This window comes from Cyprinus carpio, chromosome B23, assembly GCF_018340385.1.
Source record: "Cyprinus carpio isolate SPL01 chromosome B23, ASM1834038v1, whole genome shotgun sequence".
Classification (NCBI taxonomy): domain Eukaryota; kingdom Metazoa; phylum Chordata; class Actinopteri; order Cypriniformes; family Cyprinidae; genus Cyprinus; species Cyprinus carpio.
In genome coordinates this window covers 14376001-14399713 of record NC_056619.1, presented here as the reverse complement: position 1 = coordinate 14399713, position 23713 = coordinate 14376001, and the positions used below count along the sequence as shown (strand labels likewise).

The following is a 23713-nucleotide window of genomic DNA, read 5'->3' as shown; positions in this document are numbered from 1 at the left end:
GAGGTTTGACGGGGTCTGTTTAACTCAGGCTGAATGGGGCTTGGGTATCTTTAATGCGTATTGATTGCTTTCCCTCTTTGCTTCGGCTGTTCTTCTTGACATAAATTGGTCATTAAAATGCTGCTCTCCCCAACACATTAACAGCTTTACGGCAAACACTTCAAACTATTCTTGGCAGCAAGCAGAAAAACATGTACTTTGAATCCTATCAGACTATTCATAGGCTATTTTATTGCTTGAGTGAATTTTACTGAACCATATAGATTTGCTTCGGATGCCTGCACTTGAGTATATGAATTACATTTACATAAATCACAAAAAAAGCTGCAGCAGTCTGATGGAAAGGCTATAAAACTGAGGCTGGCCTGCTAAGCTACCATGTCTGACATGGGCAAACACACAAGATAAGTCTTGCACTTACAGCTTCTTATGAGCGTTGACTGCCTCTTTTTCCAAAAGCAATCAAGGTACAGCATCATTTTCATCAAGAAGCACTTGGAAAGTCGCATTAAAGCAAAGGCTTTGGTGTTTCAAACTTAAACCCACTTTTTGGTCTTAAAAATAATATAGCGATCAGAATATGCCATTGGAGGAAAAATAAAAATCCCTGAAAAAAATCCCAAAGATCAAAAATGCATGCTAAGCAGTAGAGAAATGTTCTCAAAATGTTTCCACATGCGTTAGACACTGAGTATCCCATCTTTGAGTGGCCCAATGGACACACGTACGAGGAATATCAATTATCACAATTACATCAATTACTTGTGGGTGGTACAAATGCTTGCCAAATGAGAAACACAAGGCTGACAGACATCAGACATAAACGAGCCATTGAAAACACCTGAGAGTTAATGCCTTGTTAGAACTCTTAAGAATAAGCCCAGCTCCTGCGGGTTATTTATCTGATATGATGAGAGGAACGTGCAATGGCGAAAGGCCCGCACCCGCATCTAAGAGCAAAAGGCTTTTTGGCGGGGTCGGTAAGGGCGCAGGTGCAGGCCAAAGGATGGCAGGCTTCCTGATGGGAAATTTAATTGAAATGTGCAGATCAAAACTGTTCAGCAGGACAGCGGGCTGGCTTTCTTCACAGCCTAATGACTGTTCGCCACAGCATCCCCCTCCCCTTCCTCACGGTTGCCCCTTGCTTTTTATTTTCCCTCCCTCTATTTGATGTGAGCTTTGAAGCATGAAACCTCAACTTAATGCTACAGAAGATAAAAAGAAAAGGTCATTTTAGCCCTCAAGCATTTCGCCGGAGCACTTTATAGCTCTTAAACGTCCCAGAGGAAGGCAGACGAAAAATTTGCTGGGGTTTGGCGTAATAACACTGTGAAAGGAATCACTGTGGTCATTCAAAAGTAATTTAGTCCACAGGCTATCAAGACAGGTGTCAAGGTTGGAGAAGAGCAGACATCCATGGGCGAAGAGAACACAGTGATGTTTAATGCAATCTGCTGAAGCAATATGTAGAGGAGTGGGGGATGAGGATGAAAAGAGTGATGAAATGTTTTGAGCGGATCATCTGTGATGACAAATTTCCTTGGGCGATAACTGTACGATGGAGAGCTATAGAAAAATCCCCTTTCAAGCTGGAACAGAGGAGATCGAAGAGGAAATATGATTTGATTAGAAGCATGGAAGGGCTGTGCCAAGTCACGGCTCCGGGTTTTTCTCTCATCCCTCACTCGTTTCAGCGCTGCCCATTCTTTCTGACAAGACATCGCTGTTTTTTTTAGTCGCACATAAGAAAAAAAAAAAAAAATTCACAAGGTGTCGCAAAGAACGTAGGATGGGCAAAGAAGAAGCTATTAGTCTTTTATATAAGGATATGTCCTACTGTGAAGCAAAATAAAAGATGACATCTGGGGGAGGAAATGTCTCCTGTGAGTTTCTGTTTGCAGTGGAGGCCTGTGAAGCTGGATGCACATAGCGAGTTAGTGTCAAGTGCTAAGACTGACAGCTTGAATAACAAAGCCAGGTCTTTGTGTGTCAAGATAGGTTTGCTGGAAACAAAACTGAGATTTCTCTCAACAATCTGTAGTGAGCTTCAAATGTCAAATACAAGCCTTTATTTTCTTGTTTTCTGTATACACTAGTGTGCAAAATATTATGCTAACAAAAAAGATAGCCCACCCAAAAATGAAAATTCACCCTCATGTCATTTTAAATCTGTATGATTCACTGTCATACATTAAGATACACTGAAAGACAAACTTTCACTGTATTGACAAAAAACACAAAACCATAATTAAAAAAAAAAAATAAAAATACAAACAATTAACAACCAATAAAAAAAAACTGTTTTGACAAAACAGTACAAAAGAAAAAAAAGAAGAAATCATACAAATTTGGAATGACACGAGGTTGAATAAATGAGGGGTAATTTCATACTCTCTTTATGAATCTGTAGCGTTTTAAAAATTATTTGTGGTTGAAATAGTACTGGAATTTTGTCCGACATGAAAATACTCAACCTAAAATACATTTTCCCGAATAGCTTGTCCCCCCAGAGCCAGGATAAATGCGTAAAGCTACTCGTGTGTGTGGAATTTCCTCCATTAGCCCTGAATCTCTGAGCAGAAGAGAAGAGTGTGTGCCAGGGAGCGAGAGATACTGACAACGTAAGCTTGGAATTATGAGACATTTCAGAATTCTTCCATCTGCAGAATATTTCTGGAGGGTGGATTATCTGACAAGGAAGGGGCTTACCTCCTATCACGGCACAGAGAAATGCTTTTCCACTCTGATTTCGCCTCGAGAAAACCGACGATGTGTGAGCGTGCATGCACAAACTGTAATTTCCAACAGATTATGCTTCTTTTCATTGCGGCAGACCATTGGGGAGAAACCGTAGCTGGACCTTCTGGTCATATGTGTGTCTGCGTGTAGGATGGGTGCGAGGCCTAAACTCCTGTATTTATACACTCATCCGCACTCAGGCCTGGACTTGAACAGATGGTTTCTGTTTTTCCTGGCAGATTTGTGACGAAGCCACAAAAGGCCCCTGCTTTGACAGTGAGCCAAACGGTTAAGGCTGTAGCTGGCAAATACAGGGGAAGGAGAGCAGTTGAGAATGCAGGGGAGGGCAGCAAGGGGGGAAAAGAAAATGGAAGACAGCAACAGACAATCAAACCAGCCTGAAGAAAACCTCAAGAGCATTTGCTTGGTTAAACAATGTTTTTGATACGAGAACATTTGGTCACTAGGTACAGACAGGCAATGTGCAGCTGTAAACATTAATTAGTCGAGTTGGCCTGTGTGCTTTCCAGTCCTTGCATGAGGCCGATTGTGCCCGTTTATATGTGGGAGGGAGGGACATTCAGAGGTAAGGACAAATTCAAGCCTCTGTAACACTAAAAAAGAGAGTTTAAAAGAAGTTTGACTAACTTGAGGCACTTTACATGTCACACTTTTATGAAATGCTTGATTTTTGCATGTTGTCTTCATTAGCGTAGCAATTTTTATAATTTTTAAAAAAAATTTATATATTATTATTAATTGTTTAATATAATTTTAACTGCAAAATAAACTGCAGAAAATTATCACTTTATGTAAATAATATATAACTGTTTAACTGTACAATGTAGTTTATGCTCTTTTTTGCAACATTTTACATTTTGTCTATATAAATATGTATAAAATGGAAAAAGCAAACAAAAAAAAAAATAGGCTTGGATCCAAATTTTGATACCGTCAAACCTCCTCCCTATATATTTTACCTCGGTATACGGTATTACCGTGAATAATTAAAAAATTATGACGTAAGGCTCAGACAGCGTCACCAAACTGTTGGCTTGTGCCTAAACCGTTCAGAAACGGAATACCAAACACTAATACTGAAACAATAACAAAATAACATGCACAACAATATTAACAACTTTTATTAGCAACAAATAGCAGTTTATAAAAAAGTGCAAATACAACAGTCAAACAGAATTAAATTAACATAAACATCCAGAACAGTTTTCGCGCAGAGACGCTATACAAATCAATTAGGCCTAAATAAAACCTTCTTTTTTCCAGTCTTCTTTACAATATTGTTTTTAACGAAAACCAAATAAAAATAGGCTACCTGAATCAATTAAATAGATAAAAATAAACACAGTGCGAATAGGAACGAATGGCAAGTGGCATCAAATCTAGTCAAGATTTTTCGCTAGAAAAACCAGCATGTTTACTTTGTCCGGCTTTAACAGGGCACGTTGTGGACCGGACAACTTTACCTGCGGTGCTGAAAACCCGCTCCGATGGTGTGCTTGTGGCGACAGACGCACAGGAACTTTCGTGCCACTCGCGACATCTGGGGAAAACGCCCGATGGGAAAATGACCTGCCATTGCATCGGCTTTTTTTTTTTGCGTTATCATCCGTCTCATATCCTCCACGGTAACGAGGGTCGAGCAAAGTGCATTTTCGCATTATTTTGCGCACTGAATCGGATTCATACTTGGCCTCCAGCTTTGTTAGAATTCCAGTTTTTATTGACTTTGTTAGCTGGAGGTCATTTTCTGACGCAACCAACACATTGTCTGACAAAATATCAGTGAAGTCACTGACTGGTTTCAGTGCGGCTTTCAAACGTAAACGAAATTTATTTAGGCCTATTTATTCATTCATTCGTTTAAACGAATGAATTAATTAATTGGCCTAAATAAACGAATGAATGAACGAATAGGCCTCATAACGGTAAGCATAAAAACGTGCAGAGAGTTCCTCAGTGGCAGGGTCTCAAATGTAAAAAAAAAAGGGGCATATATATATATATATATATATATATATGCTTTGCATCACATAAATAAATTATATTTAAAAAGTAGGCTATATTAAAATAGAAAAACTTTTTAAATTGTAATTTTTTTTTTCTGTATTTTTTATCAAATAAATGCAGGCTTGATGCGCATAAGGGACTTATTTAAAAAAAAAAAAAATTGCATGCAAATTTGACCAAATGGAATTATATACATTAATTGACATTTATTTATGCATTCATTCGGTTATTTAGGCCTATTCATTCATTCATTCATTCGTTTATTTAGGCCAATTACCGGTGCGCGACTCGCCATCTTTCCCCCTCTCTCTCTTTCTCCTCCACGCTATCACGTGATGACAACCACCAATAAGCATTTTTAGGCATTAAATAAATTATATTTAATATTTAATCCCTGTCTCCTATATAAGTGCATTTTTTAATGACGGTATGACGGTACTGAAACTGATACCGTTGCTATTTTTAGATCCCGCGGTATACCATATTACCGTATTAAATGCATTCCCTATTAGACAAAAAATGGAAATATTTTCCTAACAAAAAAAAAAACCAAAAAAATATTACTACAGATTATTTTTACAGTTCCAACTAAGATTTCATTGATAGCTCTACATTTTTGAAATGCCTTGCCAGCAATTTTTGCTCCCATTCTAGACAGTCTATATTGACAATCAAAATAAATGCCGCTGTTATACCGTCTGAGAAGAGCCTTGAAAAATTGCACTGAGAGGCGACGTATATTACTGTAACCTTGCTCCAAAGTCAACAAAGCAATGTAGCACACTGCAAAACAGGCTCCATTCAAACACGATTGCCCAACCTTGTGGTTAAATCAGGCAAATGCGAGACAAAAAAAGTGTGTTACAATGGCCTTGGCTGATAGAGCAGGGTGTAAAAGGATGTTAAATAGACAGCGGATCCCTGCTGCGCTGCCGGTTTATTGTTGGAAAAGAAAGAATAAGCCGTGTGCGCTCACAGGTCAACGAGGCACAAGCAGAGGAATCAGCAGTTGTTTCCCTGCCGTAAGCGCTTTTAGCCAATGGAGGCAAAAATACCCCACAGCAAGACTTTTCGATGGGGGTCGATCTCTTTAATCCAAAAGATCAAGTTGTACAGCCACAGCTTTGTTCAGAAAGCCAGCGAGCAAACAAAACACAGGCTATCCATGCCCACTCTTCATACACACTTTACAGAAAGAATTATAAATTATTTGGATAGCCTATCAAGAGAGTCTAAACCATACAAAATGGCCAAGAACATGGAGATAAACAAAATTTCCATAAACAACATTTACCAAAACAAGCAGACTATTTTATCAAGCCTGGACAGCTGCTGGCGATCGAGCAGGCCGCCAGTTTTAGCCATTTTAATTAGTGCCCAAGCCCGAATACCTCAAATCACACAAGCGCCTCTCTAGGGCACTGGCTGCGGGGCTAACATCTTTGCAATGATTTCAATTTGACATTTATACAGATTGCACCAGGGCAAACATCTGCTACAAGGTTGTGCCGAGAACAGTTCTATCATCTTGGCCATCTTAGCTTGAAAATTACAGGACCCGAGGGCCAGGGCTGCCTCCTTACCCTATTGGATCCTCTGCAGCTTTACCTCCCTGCAACGCCAGCAATGAAGCTGGATTACACCACGGCAGCTTTACAATACGGCTGTTTTTCCAACGTGATGGAAAATGTCCCCCATACATCTCGTCACACACTCATCTCTATTTTACAACCTAATATTCTTTCTTCCTGCAGGTGCAACTTAAGCTTTGGAGCGTTACCAGTTAGTCTGCACCCTCCTGAAACAAGGGTCTAACAGGCATTAAAAGCCAGGGCAGATTACCAAGAGTTTAAAGATACACAGACTGCACGGTAATCATACCAAAATTACACTCAGACAAAACTCTCATTTAAAAAAAAAAAGCATCTGGAAATCTCACAAAGAATTTTAATACAATTTAAAAATTAAAATAAAAATGACTTAAATTCAAATAGGAAAAAAAATACAAAAATAAGTTGTTAAATAAGAAAAATATATTTAAAAATACAATTTATATGCAAATAAAATAATTACAAACCAAAAAAAAAATTGATCTAAAAAGAAAATACCTATTGCAGACTATGTGCAGTTTAAATCTGATTATAATTTGCTTACTAGTTTCATTAGTATGCAATAGCGATGGGTCACAATTTTTGAATATTCGATTAGTTGATTTAATTATAGAATATATTATTGCCTTAAAAAATTTCCCCATGTTTTCCATGCTGATGTGTTCATGTAAGCAGAGGGTGGCGCTGCAAATAACGCACCTAAAAGCTATCAAAGCTGTAAAATTCTTTGACAGAAACTCACACTGTAGACTTGCTTGGCAGAAAAAAAAAAAAAAGACTTGCGTAGCATATAACGGTTACAGTAACTTGGGACGATGTCAAATAAGAGTTCTGTGTGGACCACAAACATCCCTGACTGGGTTAGAGGTGTGGCTGAATCTGTGTTCAGAAAGGCGCAGAAAACAAATAACGCGTTCTACGAAGCCACTAAAGGGACATGGTTAGCTGTTTGCTAGCGGTAGCCTGTTATATTAAAGTAGATAACATTTTACTTACCACATAAACAGAGTAAGGAGAGATGACTGAGCTCCTGAGCAGCACTGACAAACATCTAATCTTGTAAAATGTGTGGTAAGTACTGCCGAGTGCTACTCCATACGTGTGGTCACGAATCTCGAAAGTGAAAGTAAAAAACAAGCTCATGTTCAAAAGCAATTTCAATGCCCCGCATATTAAAAACGGCTCCCTGATGCCCGCAGTTTATATACAGTATAACTGCCCAACGATAAAAAAGTGACCGAAGATTCTGAAGTAACTGAAATATATTTTTCATCCCATCTCGCATCTATTCCCTTTATAAAAAAATATCTAGCCTTATAAGCAGTTGATCTATGCTATTTGACGGACTGTTATGTTAATAAGTGCCGTCATTCCATTATGTTTATTATATTAATGTTTCAGCACATTACAATAATTATATGGCTTGAGTTAAAGTAGCCTATCTTCTAAATTAAAGAGTTTATCATACAGAGACGCTCTCTCGGTTTATGGGTGTTTTGTCGTCCAGTGGGGGGAGTGGGTGCGATTTTCGATTTTATGAGCGATGAGATCCCTTTTTTCTTATAATTGGGGAATACTTCTGGTTGCACTTTGTATCTATTCCCTCGCATTATAAAAAACATATCGAGCCTTCCCTCATGTATAAATTTCAATATGCAGCGTTGTATTAATATGGATCCCTGATGCCCCGCACGTATTGACCGAAGATTCTGAAGTAACTGAAATATATTTTTCATCCCATCTCGCATCTATTCCCTTTAGGTGTTCCATTTTTAGAAATGGAAATATCTTTGCCTTATAAGCAGTTGATCTATGCTATTTGACGGACTGTTATGTTAATAAGTGCCGTCATTCCATTATGTTTATTATATTAATGTTTCAGCACATTACAATAATTATATGGCTTGAGTTGAAGTAGCCTATCTTCTAAATTTAAAAAAATAACCATACATATCGTCTCTCTCGGTTTATGGGTGTTTGTGCGTCCATGTGGGGGAGGGGTGCGATTTTCGATTTATAATCGAATAATACCCAGTGATTTTCGAATATTATTTTTGCTTGGAATGCCCATCCCTAATATGCAATAATCTAAACAAATGTGTCTAATTCCCTAATATATATATATATATATATATATATATATATATATATATATATATATATATATATATATATATATATATATATATATATATATATATATATTTAAAGTGTAGAGAAAATCTTTCTGGGACAGCACATGGACTGAACTGCAAAGCTGTGTTATCTGCGATCTGTAGACACATCATGCCGGGTTTGTTTGGGAACATTTCTTGCACCAGTACACAAATTATTCCATGACGTTGTCTTTCAAGTGGAGGAAATGGTGGCAGCGAAGAGAGCAGAGACAGTAAGACGACACACCCACTTCCCCAGCTTCCTCTTTTATTTGACTTCATATGAAGCATTCCAGAGAGCTAGTCAGGCCTGGTGTGTTTGCACAGCAGTGGGTGCTTAGCCTTGGCACCGGCTCTTTATGAGAAACCCAGCTAATAAGTGCTGAGGGGAAAAATGGGGAGAGGCAGAAAAGCTGCACTGTATCACCCTCTACAGCCCTGGGCATTTAAAAACGCTACGGACATATCAAATCCTGGACTAGATGACCTGGAAGAAATGCAAAGGAAAGAGTCTTCACCAGAAAGGAACAGGAAAGGACTTTGTGTTGGATGAATGAAGGAAAGAGTTTCAGAATATGTTCAATGTCACACAAGAAAGAGAGATATGGCAAAAGAAATAGGAGAGTGGGAAAAGGGCCGTAGAGAAAATAAATCAAGCTTTCCGCAGGGTATTGACTGGCACTTGCACAGAGAGCTGGCTTTCAGCACAAAAGCCACTTCAATCTTAAGCAAAGTGGGGCTTTTTAGAAAACGCTCGCTTTTCTTAGTGTATATTGAACTAACCCCTCAACTCTGTGCCTCCATTTCTCCTTTTTCCATCATTCCCTCTTCTTGTCCTGGTTTTTAGAGTGTGCCTCATTTATGTATGTATGTACAAACTGATGTAAACGGAACAAATGGATTGCTAGCTATTAAATAACATTTTTAAACGTTCTGTCAGGGGTAACAAATTTGTGTGGAAAAAAAAAAAAAAAAACATTTTTTAGGGGCTACAAAAATAAATAAATAAATAAAATGAGGAAATAAAAATATTATCTCCATGATGCAAACAACTGCAAACCCATTATTTCTTCTGAATACTGCCAGTGATGAAAAGAAAAGAAAAGCAAAACCTGTGCTTACTCTTTCAATACTAAAATGATGATATCAACATATCTTCTTTTTTTGTTCCAGGTAAACAAAAACCAATGAGTAACAAATTTCAGCACAAAAGTGCATCGCTGCACTCGCCAAACAGGTATCTGGGTGTGTGTACACACTTAGTGAAGAATTATTTGCTCTGTATTTCACTTTGTTGTTTCCTCTACAGGGTCACACAGTTCACTAATAATAAAAAGGGTCATTGCAAATATGAATTTATGGCAAACGGAATACGTGCTGTTTAGCATTAAGAGTCAAACAAAACTATCAATGACTGTAGTACTTTAAGGGTGACAGGTCTTTAAACAAATTCTCTCTGCTAGCAGGGATTTTCTTCATTGACTAATCATTGAGCTAAGTCAATACCCCATAAAACATGCATTTGATAACCAACCTATTAGCCACAGCTTGTTTCAGTCTATCTTATATGACACTGAACCCAGGTAAAGCTAACAGATGACCCCCCAAAAAACATTGATAAAACAAGTGTGGTATGCAAATCATACTGTACTTAAAAATACTCTAAGAATCATAAGTGTGTGCATACACACACACACAAATTAAATAATATATTTAAAATGTTATTGTATATAATAGTATAATAATGTATTTAATGGATTTCTGTAAAATGTTTTAACAGTTTAATAGTTTCAAGTTTTTTGTCATGTAATTTTTCAATTTACTAATACAATGGTGAAACTATTAGGCAAAAAAAAAAACATTCTTTGAAATGCAAAGTAATATGCATTTAACATTTTTACATTCCCAACAAATGTAAAAAGGTGCAGTCTAATTAAAAAACAAAAACAAAACAATGTTACATGTACTTTGCAAAAATTACTACTATTACTTAGATTGCGCACTAAAACAAAAAATTAACAAATAGCTCTTTAAGCTTAAGTTTCGTTCTTTAAGCCATCAGTAATCAGCCGTGTAGCTTTACTGAGCTGTAACCAAATATTATATAAACAGTCATGATTCTGTTTTGACTAAACACACATCTCAGGGCCCCTGTTCAAGCACCTAACATGCTTACTGTTAAATCTAATATTCGTGCACTCAAGTCCATGCGTAAGCTATTGCTTTCAATCATTTCCCTAAACCTCACAGTTTTTGAAACCACTAAGATGTAGCTTCAGTTTCAAAACAAATGAGAAAAACCACAGTGAAAAGGAGTTTTAGTGTCTATAAATGATGACAAACGTATTCAATAGGAAACAAATGACTTACCGTCTCCTTGTTAGGGAGCAATTCTTTCCGAATCCTAAAAAAGTTTTTCCCGTACTGCCTTAAACCCTTTATGAACCGTTTCTGTTGGGAAAAGAAAAGAGAAAATCTGTTAAAATTAGATTTTAACCACCCGTAACAATAGATACAAAGCACTACAAATACATTACATTGTGAAAAGCAAGGGGAAGAAAACAATGTTGTGATCTTAATCTGAAAATCTCTGCTTGTGCTAGCACAGCTCAGCTACAGTGAGGAAAAAAAAAGAGGGGAAATGACAACAAAAGCAGGAATAGAATCCGAGATTAAACCACAGCGGAGTAGAAACACGATGGCAGCTCGTCTGAAATCTTAGTGAAAGTTCAACACGGCTATATGCATATGAGGATCGCACAACACTGAAGTTCAAAGCCGAAACTGAACTTCAATAAGTTACGACGAATCACAACACACTTCTCCCTGATCTCGCAATTTGCACGCTCACACTTCAAACAGCTGCCTGATTCCTGAGAAAAGTCCTAGAATTACAAACTAGGATTTGTAAAAAAAAATTGCTTACAGTTACTATAAACAAACACAACACAAGTTAACATTGTTTAAATAACCAGGTTTATGAATGTGAAAAATGACTCTAAACAACATGCAAGCACAGTTAATAAATAAAACACTCACTTAATAAAACCATAAGAAAAGAACTTTTACAACACTAAATGGACTCCCAAAATAAAATGTGTTTACATAGACTGCTGTAATACAAAAGGAGACTGTGTAGCTTGAATGCTTTTCTATTTCTTTAAGAGCCACAGAGTGTGAGCCATAAAAAGCGGAGGCAGAAACATTCATAACCAGCGAAGCAGACAACCAACAGATTTACTTTCTTGTTCCAGCGGCGAGCCCCGCTCCACAGTAATCTCAGTCAACGGTCCTCAACAAACAAACTGTTCAGAAAGCCTGTAAAAAGTCCACTCGGCACACCACCCAGATCTCTATGTCTACTCACAAGCAGTAACAAAAATGAGGTGCAAATCCACAAAGTCTCCGAAGGTACGTCGTTTTTTTCCGAGCAAGAGATAGCTTGTCACTCTCTGCTCCTCCACTACAAAAGGGGAAGGCTTTACATGTGATCTTTCTGCTAGAGAGCCTCTGGTCTGCGGCTGGCCGGAAAACCTGGAGCGGAGTCGCGAGATGCATGGCGGATCACCCAGGCTGTGTCACACATGCATGTTCTGAGAGCCCACTTTAAGCGCGCGCGTGTGTGTACACATCAACTCTACATCTGCTCTTCTCATTACTAACACTCCATCCCCCTCGTGGTTTTAACAAGGAAACCGTACAGTTTCACTGAACACAAACCAGCAAGAAAAAGCCAGGGCGATCTTTGTAGAGGTTTTAAATGTGGTTAAAAGTTGACTGCAAAACCAGTCATGGAATTCCACCGCCACTCTTGGCAAACTTCTTCTCTAATGCATATTGGTTATGTAACAGTGGAACTGTTTACACATGGCGTTTAAAAGAACAATCTTCAGTGAGGAAGGGAGGGAGTATTACTTGTTTCCCTTTAGAAGATTTGAAAAAGATATTAGATTTTGGAGTATAATCCTGCAAATTAAAACTACAAGCTTATAAAACTACATCTTCCCTTGGGCCTCCATCATGGGTTGAGATACTTAACTATAAGTGTTCGATAAAACCACCAGAGATTTCACATTTCATCTGTTGTGGTAAAGAGGTGGATGTTTAACCATCAGGTGGTGCAACGTGCAAAACGAGAGTGAGATGATCTTTAAACACACCTATGACTAAAGTACTAGTTATGAGTTACGACACTTCAGAATCTCCAAGCACTTAAATTATTTTACTCAATGTTTAAATGGGCGTAACATCGAAACAAGCAAAATAACAAAAAGGATCGACGGGGAAAAGACATTACGTGCTGAAAAAGTAAATCTGTATTTGGCACTGCAATCACGGGTGCAACAACAGCCACTTAACCAGAACAACTTTAATCTCACACTGATGAGTATCTAACAGCCTCATGTGTTAATGAATCCCCAGCCTGGTGACCACGGGTCTGAGGTGTGTACATGCGCATTTTGTTTAACACATTAAGCATTAAAGCGATCCTTCCACGCCTTCATTATCCGAGGTCCCGGATCCTGACCGGCAGGACAAAAATCAATTACACCTGCCAGAGCGGCGCGTGTTAGCGGCCTGATTATGTCACCTTAATTATGTTTCCACTACTGTAATATTTACAGTGCACTGCAGGCAGGTTATGTGCGCGGCCGTCTCGCTCGCTGCATGTCGGCTCCACTTTAAGGCTCCATTTCTGCTGCCTGGGCTCGCTGCACTCTGAGCGCAACTAATAAATCATCCACCAATCTGCTCCCTGAATTGCTCTGCCTCTGCTACGATTGCTCTGGCCCGCCGTTGCTAAGCAACAGGGCAGATGATGGGAGGGGCCGGAGAACGAGGGGTGAGTGGAGGAGGGGTGAGAGGGGGAGGCGAGCGCTACCGAGTCACCAGCCGCCTGCTCTGTCGAAACAACAGGCTCCTCTCTGTCAAAAATTGTTCCAGTGCGCTGGCTTTGCTTTCTGCCTCTTTCTCTCTCTGCTCGACAGTGCTCTATTGTAAAAGAGAGCGGGGAGAAGGGAATACAGCTGAAAAGGCTATTGTGATGCGTGCGCACTTCCTGTCTAAATCATAAATGTTAAAAGCTGTAAAACTGGTTAAGATCATTCGAGCATGTACAAACAGATGGTGTCAGACCACTCCGCACAAAACACTACGTGTGTCCAACACAAACACACACACACACAAGTGTCTGGCAGTCTTCAAATAATGCCTAATATTAGCTCAATGGCACAAACACAGGGGGGTCTTATGAAATCAGTGTGCTTGGCCTTTCGCTGACGCTGCTATGGGCGAAGGCGAACGAGTGAGTATACGATTACAGTCACATATTATATCACACAAATACGATTCGACGTGACGGCAATGATGATGCCACTTTCACACACACAGCGACCACAAAGAGCGATGAGAGCCACATCCTGTCCATTTCAACCTTACATAACATCAAAACCACAACAGAAAAGAAGAGAGATGTGAGGGAAAACTATGAAAGGCCCAGACATAGTACTAGTCCTATTAATATGAGCAGATGCCTGGAAAAGCTTCTAAATCAGGCCGTCACTGCCGCCGCTTAAGCGTTTGCTTGAGTCTATAAATATGCATAGATTCAGCTAAACCGCAGCTTTTCTTGTGTACTGGGTAAAACCAAAGGTGACAGGAAATACTCCAACACACCCTTCCTGTGTGTGCAACTCTCGTGTCAATAAAACAGTGTTTAAATCTGAGCGCAACTGATTCCACTTCACATATAACTAAAATAGTAGAGTGAGAGATAAAATATCTCCAACCAAATCAGTTGCATGTCTGTTTATATATCATTTGATAGAATAAAAAATGTTTTCAAAATTATAATAAAAATGTTATTTGTAAACTTCAATAATACTAAGTATGTGTGTGTATATTAGTGTTGTCAAACTAATAATCACAATTAATCGCATCCAAAATAAAAGTTTTTGTTTGCATAAGATGTGTTCTGTGTATATTTATTATGTGTATATATAAATACACACACATACAGTATATATTTTGAAAATATTTATACGTATTTACATGTCTATATTTATATTCATATAATTTATATTATAAATAAATATTTAACATATAGACATAAAAAATTTTCTGAAATATATACATGCATGTATGTTTATTTATATATACATAAAAATACACCATGCACACATATATTATGTAAACAAAAACTTATTTGAATGCGATTAATCTTTTGACAGCATATATACAGTATATATATATATACACACACACACACAAAAATGTAGTGGTTACTGAATATCAATCAGTGTTCATTCATAGTTATGCAAATAGTACTTTGTTATAATCAGTTCTCACAATTACTAAAAAAGACACTGTACTTTATTATACTATTTAAAATATCTATACTATTTTATTCAACATTAAATTAACATTAGTATATTTCAAAGCTAGAGTTTAACAAAATTTTTGTACAATACTTTCTGCACTGTGTTGGGTCACCACTTAATGTCCCATGTAAATTCTGGGTCCTAAAGCAAACCAGTTGAAAACCACTGAGCTAAACAACCATGTAACCTTCTAAGTGGGTGGTCAGTTTCATGGTCCACAGGAAAATGTCAAAGTCTGCTGTACCAGGGAAGGTTTTAAAACATTCTTCCCATCTCCAAAGACCCACCTCTCTTTATTCATGTGCACTGAGATTATTATTGAGGAGGGAGGTGTTTGATTGGAAAAAATGTGCAGGCTTCATCGTTCGCCACTGGGGGGCTGCAGCCTTGCCAGGTTACCCGCTGCCACGCACAGGACTTCAACTATCTGGAGCTTCGTGCTGTCATTTGTCAACCCGTGACAAGCCCGAGATAATATGCAGCAGGGCAGAGGAGCAGATCGCAGCCCCCACTGTGGTCATATATCAGACACCCTGAAACAACACTCTGTGCTCTTTTTCTGCTTGTGTTTCAAAGCCCAGTGAGCTGATCTTTTTGGGTAACCCAGGCACATTCAAACACAGCCTTTCTTAATGGGATAGTTCACCCCAAAATTTAAATCATTCACTCACCTGCATGTTGTTCCAAATATGATTTTCTTTTGATTTTTAAAATGACATGAGGATGATTAAATTAGCAGACTGTAAATTTTAGATTTGTTGGGTAATTAACTACACTACCTTCTAGGTTTGGTGTCAAGTTTTTTTTCCCTCAATATTTTAATGTTTTTTTTTTAGTGCTGTGATAAATCGAGATTAATTACATAAAAAAAAAAAATAAATTTTTTCATAACATAAAAAAAGCATATGTGCCGTGTCTATTAATAATGTATATATAAATATACATGCATGTATATATTTCAGAAAAAATGCTAAGTTTATATAATAAATATTTATTTAAAATATACACAGAACACAAGACATGTAAATATTATCAAAAAAAAAAACACATTATTTTTTATTAATAAAAAAAAAACAAAAAAACACACAAAAAACACTCACATATATTATGCAACATAAACTTTTATTTTGGATGCGATTAATCGTTTGACAGCACTATTTTTTGCATATTTTTAAAGTTTTTTTGAAAGCCTCTTTTGCTCAGCAAGGCTGCCTTTTAATCAAAAACACAGTAAAAACAGCAATATTGTAAAATATTACAATTTGAAATAGCTTTCCTATTTGAATACATTATCTATCTGAAAACATTTAAAAAAAATTATTGGCACAACCAATTCCCAAACAAACAACGAGGCTCTTGGTATGTCTGCATACAGTTATTGTATTTAGATCTGTGTTAAATTGAAAAATGTGTTTTCATGAAATAAGTGTGTTTTCATGATCAACCACTGCTGTTACTCAGTGTATTTGAGTAGTTAAGCCCAACCGTAAGGGAAATGTATAAATATATATAAAAAAACCTCACAGCGGACTAATATTTCTTACACTGCATTACTAAAATGGCTTACATTAAAGATTAAAGGGTGTTACATATGACATGCCATTTTAGAGCATTTCTGTGGGATCTAAAAGAATTATCCAGATAAACTGTGGCACGGGAAAAGAAATAATACAGCACGCTCTTTCTTTTTGCTGCTGAAAGCACTGCAGGCTAGTCGAAAGGAAGAGAGGCTCAGAGGGCCTTGTCGAGAGGCTGAGGGAGACGGGTGACAAGTGACCCTGAAGAGGGGATGATTCTGTCATTTCTGAGAGACAGTCACTGTCACTTTTATTCACATTTCAAAAGGAGCGATGAAAAAAGAGCAGGAATAATGAGGCCGTGGGACCTGCAGGCTGTAAGAGAGAGAGGGAAAGCGAGGGATGATAAATAAATGAGGAGCAGCGGGTCTGGAGCGAGCGTCCAAGGTCAGGGGTACATTTACACCTGTCCCTCCAGGCTGCAGGGCTGCAAAAGCACAACTTGAAATCAGATCGGGGGAGCGGTGTCCTTGACAGTGCAGCGGTGGCCTGGCTGGGTTTCACAGATGGGGAGGAGGGGGCAGCTTGCCTGCCCCAAACAACCTCCTGCGGGGTGCGCGCACACCAGCGAGAAAAATACCAACAGTGGTGTAATCGAGGCCTGTGCTCATGCAGTATTTATTCAGCATCTCTATTATTCATCTCAGACAGACTGTTATACAGTTCGCTTCACACACACGCGTCTCCCGCGTACATTAAAAAACAGGCCCCACACTCGGTTAAACATGCCGATGCAAATCAATATGCAAGTTTGTGTCACGTTTTTTTTCCCTCAATAATTTTAATGTTTTTTTTTTAGAAGCTGTCAAACGATTAATCATGATTAATACATCCAACATAAAAGGGTTGGTTTGCATAATACTATGCAGCTGGGCGGTGTCTATTAATTGATCTATATACATATAACTCCATGTTATATTCAGAACAATGCTAAGTTTATATAATAAATATTTATTATAATATCAAATATATAAATAGAGACATGTAAATATCCCCCAACAATCTACTGTATGTGGTTGTATTTCTATATACACTAATAATATCCACAGAACAAGTAACACATATTAATGAAACACAAACTGATTTTGGATGCGCCCCCCGTCTTGGAAGCACTATTTTTTGAAATTTGTATAAAGTATAGTTTGAAAGCCTCTTCCCCCCCAGAAAGGCTGCCTTTAATCAAAACACAGTAAAAACAGCAATAATTGTAAAATATTATTGTGAAATAGCTTTCCTATTTGAATACATTATCTATCTGAAAACATTTAAAAAAAATTATTGGCACAACCAATTCCCAAACAAACAATGAGGCTGCTTTGGTATGTCTGCATAGTTTTTTATTGTATTTAGATCTGTGTTAATTGAAAATGTGTTTTCATGGAAATTAGTGTGTTTTCATGATCAACCACTGCTGTTACTCAGTGTATTTGAGTAGTTAAGCATAACCGTAAGGGAAATATATAAATATATAAAACACCCTCACAGCGGACTAATATTTCTTACACTGCATTACTAAAATGGCTTACATTAAAGATTAAAGGGTGTTACATATGACATGCCATTTTAGAGCATTTCTGTGGGATCTAAAAGAATTTATCCAGATAAACTGTGGCATGGGAAAAGAAATAATACAGCACGCTCTTTCTTTTTGCTGCTGAAAGCACTGCAGGCTAGTCGAAAGGAAGAGAGGCTCAGAGGGCCTTGTCGAGAGGCTGAGGGAGACGGGTGACAAGTGACCCTGAAGAGGGGATGATTCTGTCATTTCTGAGACAGTCACTGTCACTTTTATTCACATTTCAAAAAGGAGCGATGAAAAAAAGAGCAGGAATAATGAGGCTGTGGACCTGCAGGCTGTAAGAGAGAGAGGGAAAGCGAGGGATGATAAATAAATGAGGAGCAGCGGGTCTGGAGCGAGCGTCCAAGGTCAGGGGTACATTTACACCTGTCCCTCAAGGCTGCAGGGCTGCAAAAGCACAACTTGAAATCAGATCGGGGGAGCGGTGTCCTTGACAGTGCAGCGGTGGCCTGGCTGGGTTACAGATGGGGAGGAGGGGGCAGCTTGCCTGCCCCAAACAACCTCCTGCGGGGTGCGCGCACACCAGCGAGAAAAATACCAACAGTGGTGTAATCGAGGCCTGTGCTCATGCAGTATTTATTCAGCATCTCTATTATTCATCTCAGACAGACTGTTATACAGTTCGCTTCACACACGCGTCTCCCGCGTACATTAAAAAACAGGCCCACACTCGGTTAAACATGCCGATGCAAATCAACATGCACAGGCTAATTGATCTTTTTTAATGGGCTTGCTGGCACCATTAACACGACCCCTATTTTTAAAATTCTGCCTTGTAGCTTTTAGTGAGTGTGTACATATGTACATATATACTCACACAAACATGAGTATTGATTTTACTGGGGAAAAAATGGCAGCATATCACAGCCTCTTGGGATGGATACGAGGTAGTAAACATTTAGGACACTTCTTGAAGATTTATGTTTAGAAATCAAACTCACTTTACGATGGTGAGGTTTCGGCACTGGGTGCGAACCATGAATATGTTATAAGGTCTTTCATATATAAATAATTGGTTTGTCCTGGGCTTTTCTACGATTCTGTGGTTAAAGGTAAATGCATAATCGCATTTCAGGTAGTTATAGACACCGCTGATCTCTTTCTATCTTAGTTTTCCTTATATTTTAACGAAGTACAAAAGGCTTTCATGTACTTGGATCAAATTTAAGTCTCTAACACAAGCTGACCAAGACTTTCTTTCCCCCTCCTTTGCTTCTCCCTCACTGGGAAGATTTATTCCACAAGCCATAAACAGGATGCAGCTGCCCTGTTCTGCTGGAGGAGTTGGAATCCTGAGCGCTTTTCAGCGGATGACACAAAGCCAGTAATGCAGCGAAATCCGGCCTTCTCTCGCCACATAATGAAGAAAGTTAACTTGTTCACTCACCACTTCATCCTCTGACCAGCACTTCTCAATCAGCTTGGGTACTGGTTTCTTCACCAGCCGCTGCAGGGCTTTTCCTGCATCATAGCTGCTCTCATGAAGCTGAATGAAAGAAGACAGAGCACAAATTCACATTAATGACAGTTGTTTTGAAAATTTACATTTACTGTAGTTTGTTAATATATGAGTTACTTGTAAAGTTACTTTTTTTTCTTTGAAAATGTAGTCAGCTATACTACCACTTACTGTTAAAATATGTAACTATTCAACAATATAATCATCTGAATAAATCATGTGAAAAAAGTTAGAGCAAGAGTATAAAAACTTACAATAATATTTACTAAATGTGTTATTAGCAAATGTTAAAAAAACCAGTTAAAACCACAAGAAACGAAACAAATAAACCCAGAACACACACTAATTTAACCATCATGTGACAACTAAACACTAGTAAATACACTAATTTAACCCTAACTTACTAAAAGGCGAAAATACTACAGAGTAATAAATCCAAAAAAAAAAAAAACTCGAGTTTAAAGTACATAAAACTAAAAAAAAAAACAAAAAAAAAAAAACTAATTTTGTGCTACGTCTGAATGAACTGTATTTTATGTATCCTCATGTTTCATTCTTAACTGATTTTAAATCAATTTTAAATCATTTAAAAAATGTAAATCCTTGATTTATGGTGATTATTTTAAGATTTTACTTCCTTTTATGTAAAGCACTTTGAATTACCAACATGTATAAAATGTGCTTGCCTTTCCTAATTTAACCCAAACTTTAGTTTAAATACGAGTAAGAATTGACAATTTAAATTTGAATATGAATTAACAATTTAACCCTAACTTCACACAAAAATACCAAAACGTAATTAAAGCTGCAAGCAGCGATGAAAGGGCCCTTGCACCTGGGCTCACTGGCTTTAGGAACGAGGCCTGAAAATGGCAAAAACTGCACAGAAATCGTACAGGAAATTAAAAATAACAGACTTGCTGTTGGGTTTCAGATTTTGTACCAAGACACTTTTTTGTTGTTTTACATGCGTCTACCAATTTTCATACATGTACGTGAAACAGTACGTTAACTGTAACTTGAGTAAAAAAAAAAAAAATACTGAATACAATGAAACTAGACAAAATACTAAAAAAATACTAAATAAATCTAATAAAAATAGAAACAAATCCTAATTTTATGCCAAACAGCAGCATGTAATTACCTATTTCACTATTAAAACTGGTCAATGAAAAACAGCAATGCTACATTTCAAGACACAAATACTGGATAATTGATATTGGAAGTGTGAAACTATATCAAAAACAACTAATGCAAAACAGTTGAGTTAGTAGATGTGGCTACTTTTTGCTAGTTGCTCCTTCTGATTGTTACAATGTGAGGAAACCGTCATATCGGATTGCTATCGACTCATTTTCCCAGTCTAAGGACAGCCTGAACACTGTAACAGTGATTGGCTCCCTATAAATGAGTCAGATAGGGTGAGTTTGGACAGCTGGACTGGAAATCTGAAAGCCATTAAGTATTGAGCAGGCAGATGAGTGTGAACTCAATCTAAAATATACTGCCAAAAAAGAAGGCACGCAAGCCTCAAGGGTGACGCTGAAAAACACTGCAATATGACTCAAGCATCCAGACAAGCTGCTTATTATACTAGCCGTTAACAATGGAGCGTTTTGTCGCAAACTGAATCAGTCACTATTTAAAGACTTGAGTTTCCCACATCAGGTCTGTTTACAAAAATGGTCGAACACAGAACAATATCTGGTTGAAGGGAAAAATTTCACACTGAAAACAAACTACACACAATTCAGCATCATTACTAATAAGGCTACAACAAAGCAGCTTGTCAAAGGCAAGCAGGTACCAGACTGAGGCATGAGGCGTTTCACACTGAAAACACATTGGAATTGCAGATGAGTGGAAAAAGGTCAGGAAACAGTGAACCTCAGCTCACATTAATTCTCAGCTTATCCACTTCTGTCAAAATGGAAATGTCATGTTTATTGCATTTCAGGTTCATTTGTCGAATGCTTTTTTTAAAGGCTAGCGAAGACAAGGAGAGGAACTAGTTTGATAATGGCTCACAGGCTGTCCGACATGGGCGGCATTAGCATATCACGCTGTACGTTCTGTACTTGACCGGGTAACTTGACCAGTGGGGGCTGATAAATTCGGCTTTGCGAAAAGCTCAGCTGTCAGAAGCCACTGCGCATTAATAAAGCCATGAATTACACCCCTCTTGTTCAGACATCTTACAATCGTAGACATCACTGAGGAGCTCTTCAACGCCAATTTACTAGCATGTTTTGATGGCCCCTGGTGCCTGTGTCTTTCCCGAGGCGAGGCTGTGTTCAGAGAGCGGCAGCCTGTGGTGCACCGCTGAGGTGGTGAACAAATGTGAGTGAAAACGCTGAGGGATTTTTTTTTCCCCATCTTTTGACAATTAGGGCATGAATCCTGCTAGGGATATCTTACTTCACTGTGTCTCTTTGGTGCTGGGTGCTTAATTGGCCAAGACAAATTGGGTTTTAGCTGCTGTACTGAGCAAGTACAGGGAACTTCCATTAGGCATATACAGACAGATTTATATGTCACACTTACATTACTTTAAAGGTCAAGATAACGCGTCACAACCATAGACCACACAATTCATAAAACTGGGAAGTAAATAGAGCCACAAAACCTATGTTATAATCTCTTTTAGACACAGGGTTCTGTTAAAACTATTTCCTCCTGAGCCTGAATGATAAGTTATATTAAAAATGGCTCTTCCTGAAACCTGTGGTCTCTCTGTTAAACTACTCCACTGCCTGGACCTCTTTATGGTTTTGACATTATGACATTTTATGGTTTTTTCAACCGTGAGTAATGTGACTGGCCTAATTCCTCTTTGTGTTTCTACTAAATAGCTCTACAGTAAAATGACAATAAATACTGCTAATAGCATAACAAAAATGCACTCAGACTGAATCACCGTTTATAAAGTGGCAGATCAGATCAGTGCCTGGAAAAGCACTGCGTAGAGCAGCAACATTTTACTGCGAGGAGGATAACAAGTCATTTGATACTAATGAGTCTGACAAATCTGCATTCTGATGAATCTACATTGCTGGTTATATGCATCTTACGTTTGGTTCTTAGAAAGTGACCAGATAATAATAAAAACACAACTAAATAGGTCAACACGGTTTAACCGGAAGATTTAAACAGGAAGCAAAACCATAGCCCTAACAATTAATAAAAATATACTAATAAGAAGAAGAATACAGAAAATAATAATAGACATTACAATAAGAACAGTACGCATTGCTTTCTTTTTTTTCTATACCAATCATAATAAAATAATTTTCCATTCTCAGTTTTATGTTTGTCAAATCTAAATTTAGTATTAGTAAAAACAGCAGGTGTAATTTTAAATCTGGAGTAAAGGTCAGTTATGCTGTCAACTTACGGTGTTTAATGCATTTAGTGTAGTGTCGTCTCGTGAGGCGGCGATGCAGCCGTCCTCTGTTGACCCCCCATCACACATCCCTGCAAACGCTGCCATGCTCCTGCCAACCCCAAAGAGGGAACATTGATGAAGTCGAAGCTGACAATGACATATTGTACAACATGACTGAAAGCAGGGTGACGTGGGGCTTACCTGGCTGCCCGCAGGTACATGAGCAGGTCACAGTCATTGACCCCAGGCATCCAGACCAGCTCCTCATTCTCTGTCACGGTCTGACCTCCAGGAGAGGGAAAGGGCTGGAGCTCTGGCAGCTTGGCCTAATTTGGCAAAGAGAAGAGGGGACAGACAGCTGCGGTCACAACACAAATAGCACTAGCGATGAGTGCTAAATATCAATTTTCAAATTCATTTAATCTCCACATGCATTGAGCACGAGGGGTGTGAACAATCACAGATGATTAAAAGACCTCTCTTGAATCAATGAGGCAGCTAAACATTATTCAGTTTCCTTCTGTGTATAGAATTATTATGTTTAAACTTCTAGGTAACGCTCATGTAAAAATGTAGCCAGTTACCAGGGCACTGCCATATGGTGTTTTTAGTTTGTTACCAGGAGGTTATGGGAAGCCTAATACCCAAATATGAGCAGGCATAACTAATAAACACACAAAACTCTTTTGGTTGGGGTCAGTAAGATTTTTTTTAAAAATATTTTTGAAATAAGTCTCTTACGCTCACTAAGTCTGGGTTTATTTGATGGAAAAATACAGTAAAAACAGCAATATCTGTAAGAT

The 23713-nt window shown here is 38.1% G+C and overlaps 1 protein-coding gene across 11 annotated transcripts in view; it reads right to left on the bottom strand.

Annotated features, from left to right (window-relative positions):
• LOC109084630 (arginine-glutamic acid dipeptide repeats protein-like) overlaps window positions 1-23713 on the bottom strand; it is a 150753-nt gene that overhangs the window by 10803 nt on the left and 116237 nt on the right. For all 11 annotated transcript variants that reach the window (XM_042751393.1, XM_042751390.1, XM_042751392.1 and 8 more), the window contains 4 exons: window positions 23112-23236; window positions 22920-23019; window positions 19454-19552; window positions 10904-10984 (listed from right to left, as the gene is read on the bottom strand). In XM_042751393.1, the coding sequence (XP_042607327.1) occupies window positions 10904-10984; window positions 19454-19552; window positions 22920-23019; window positions 23112-23236 (405 nt within the window). The remainder of the gene's footprint in view (window positions 1-10903; window positions 10985-19453; window positions 19553-22919; window positions 23020-23111; window positions 23237-23713) is intronic.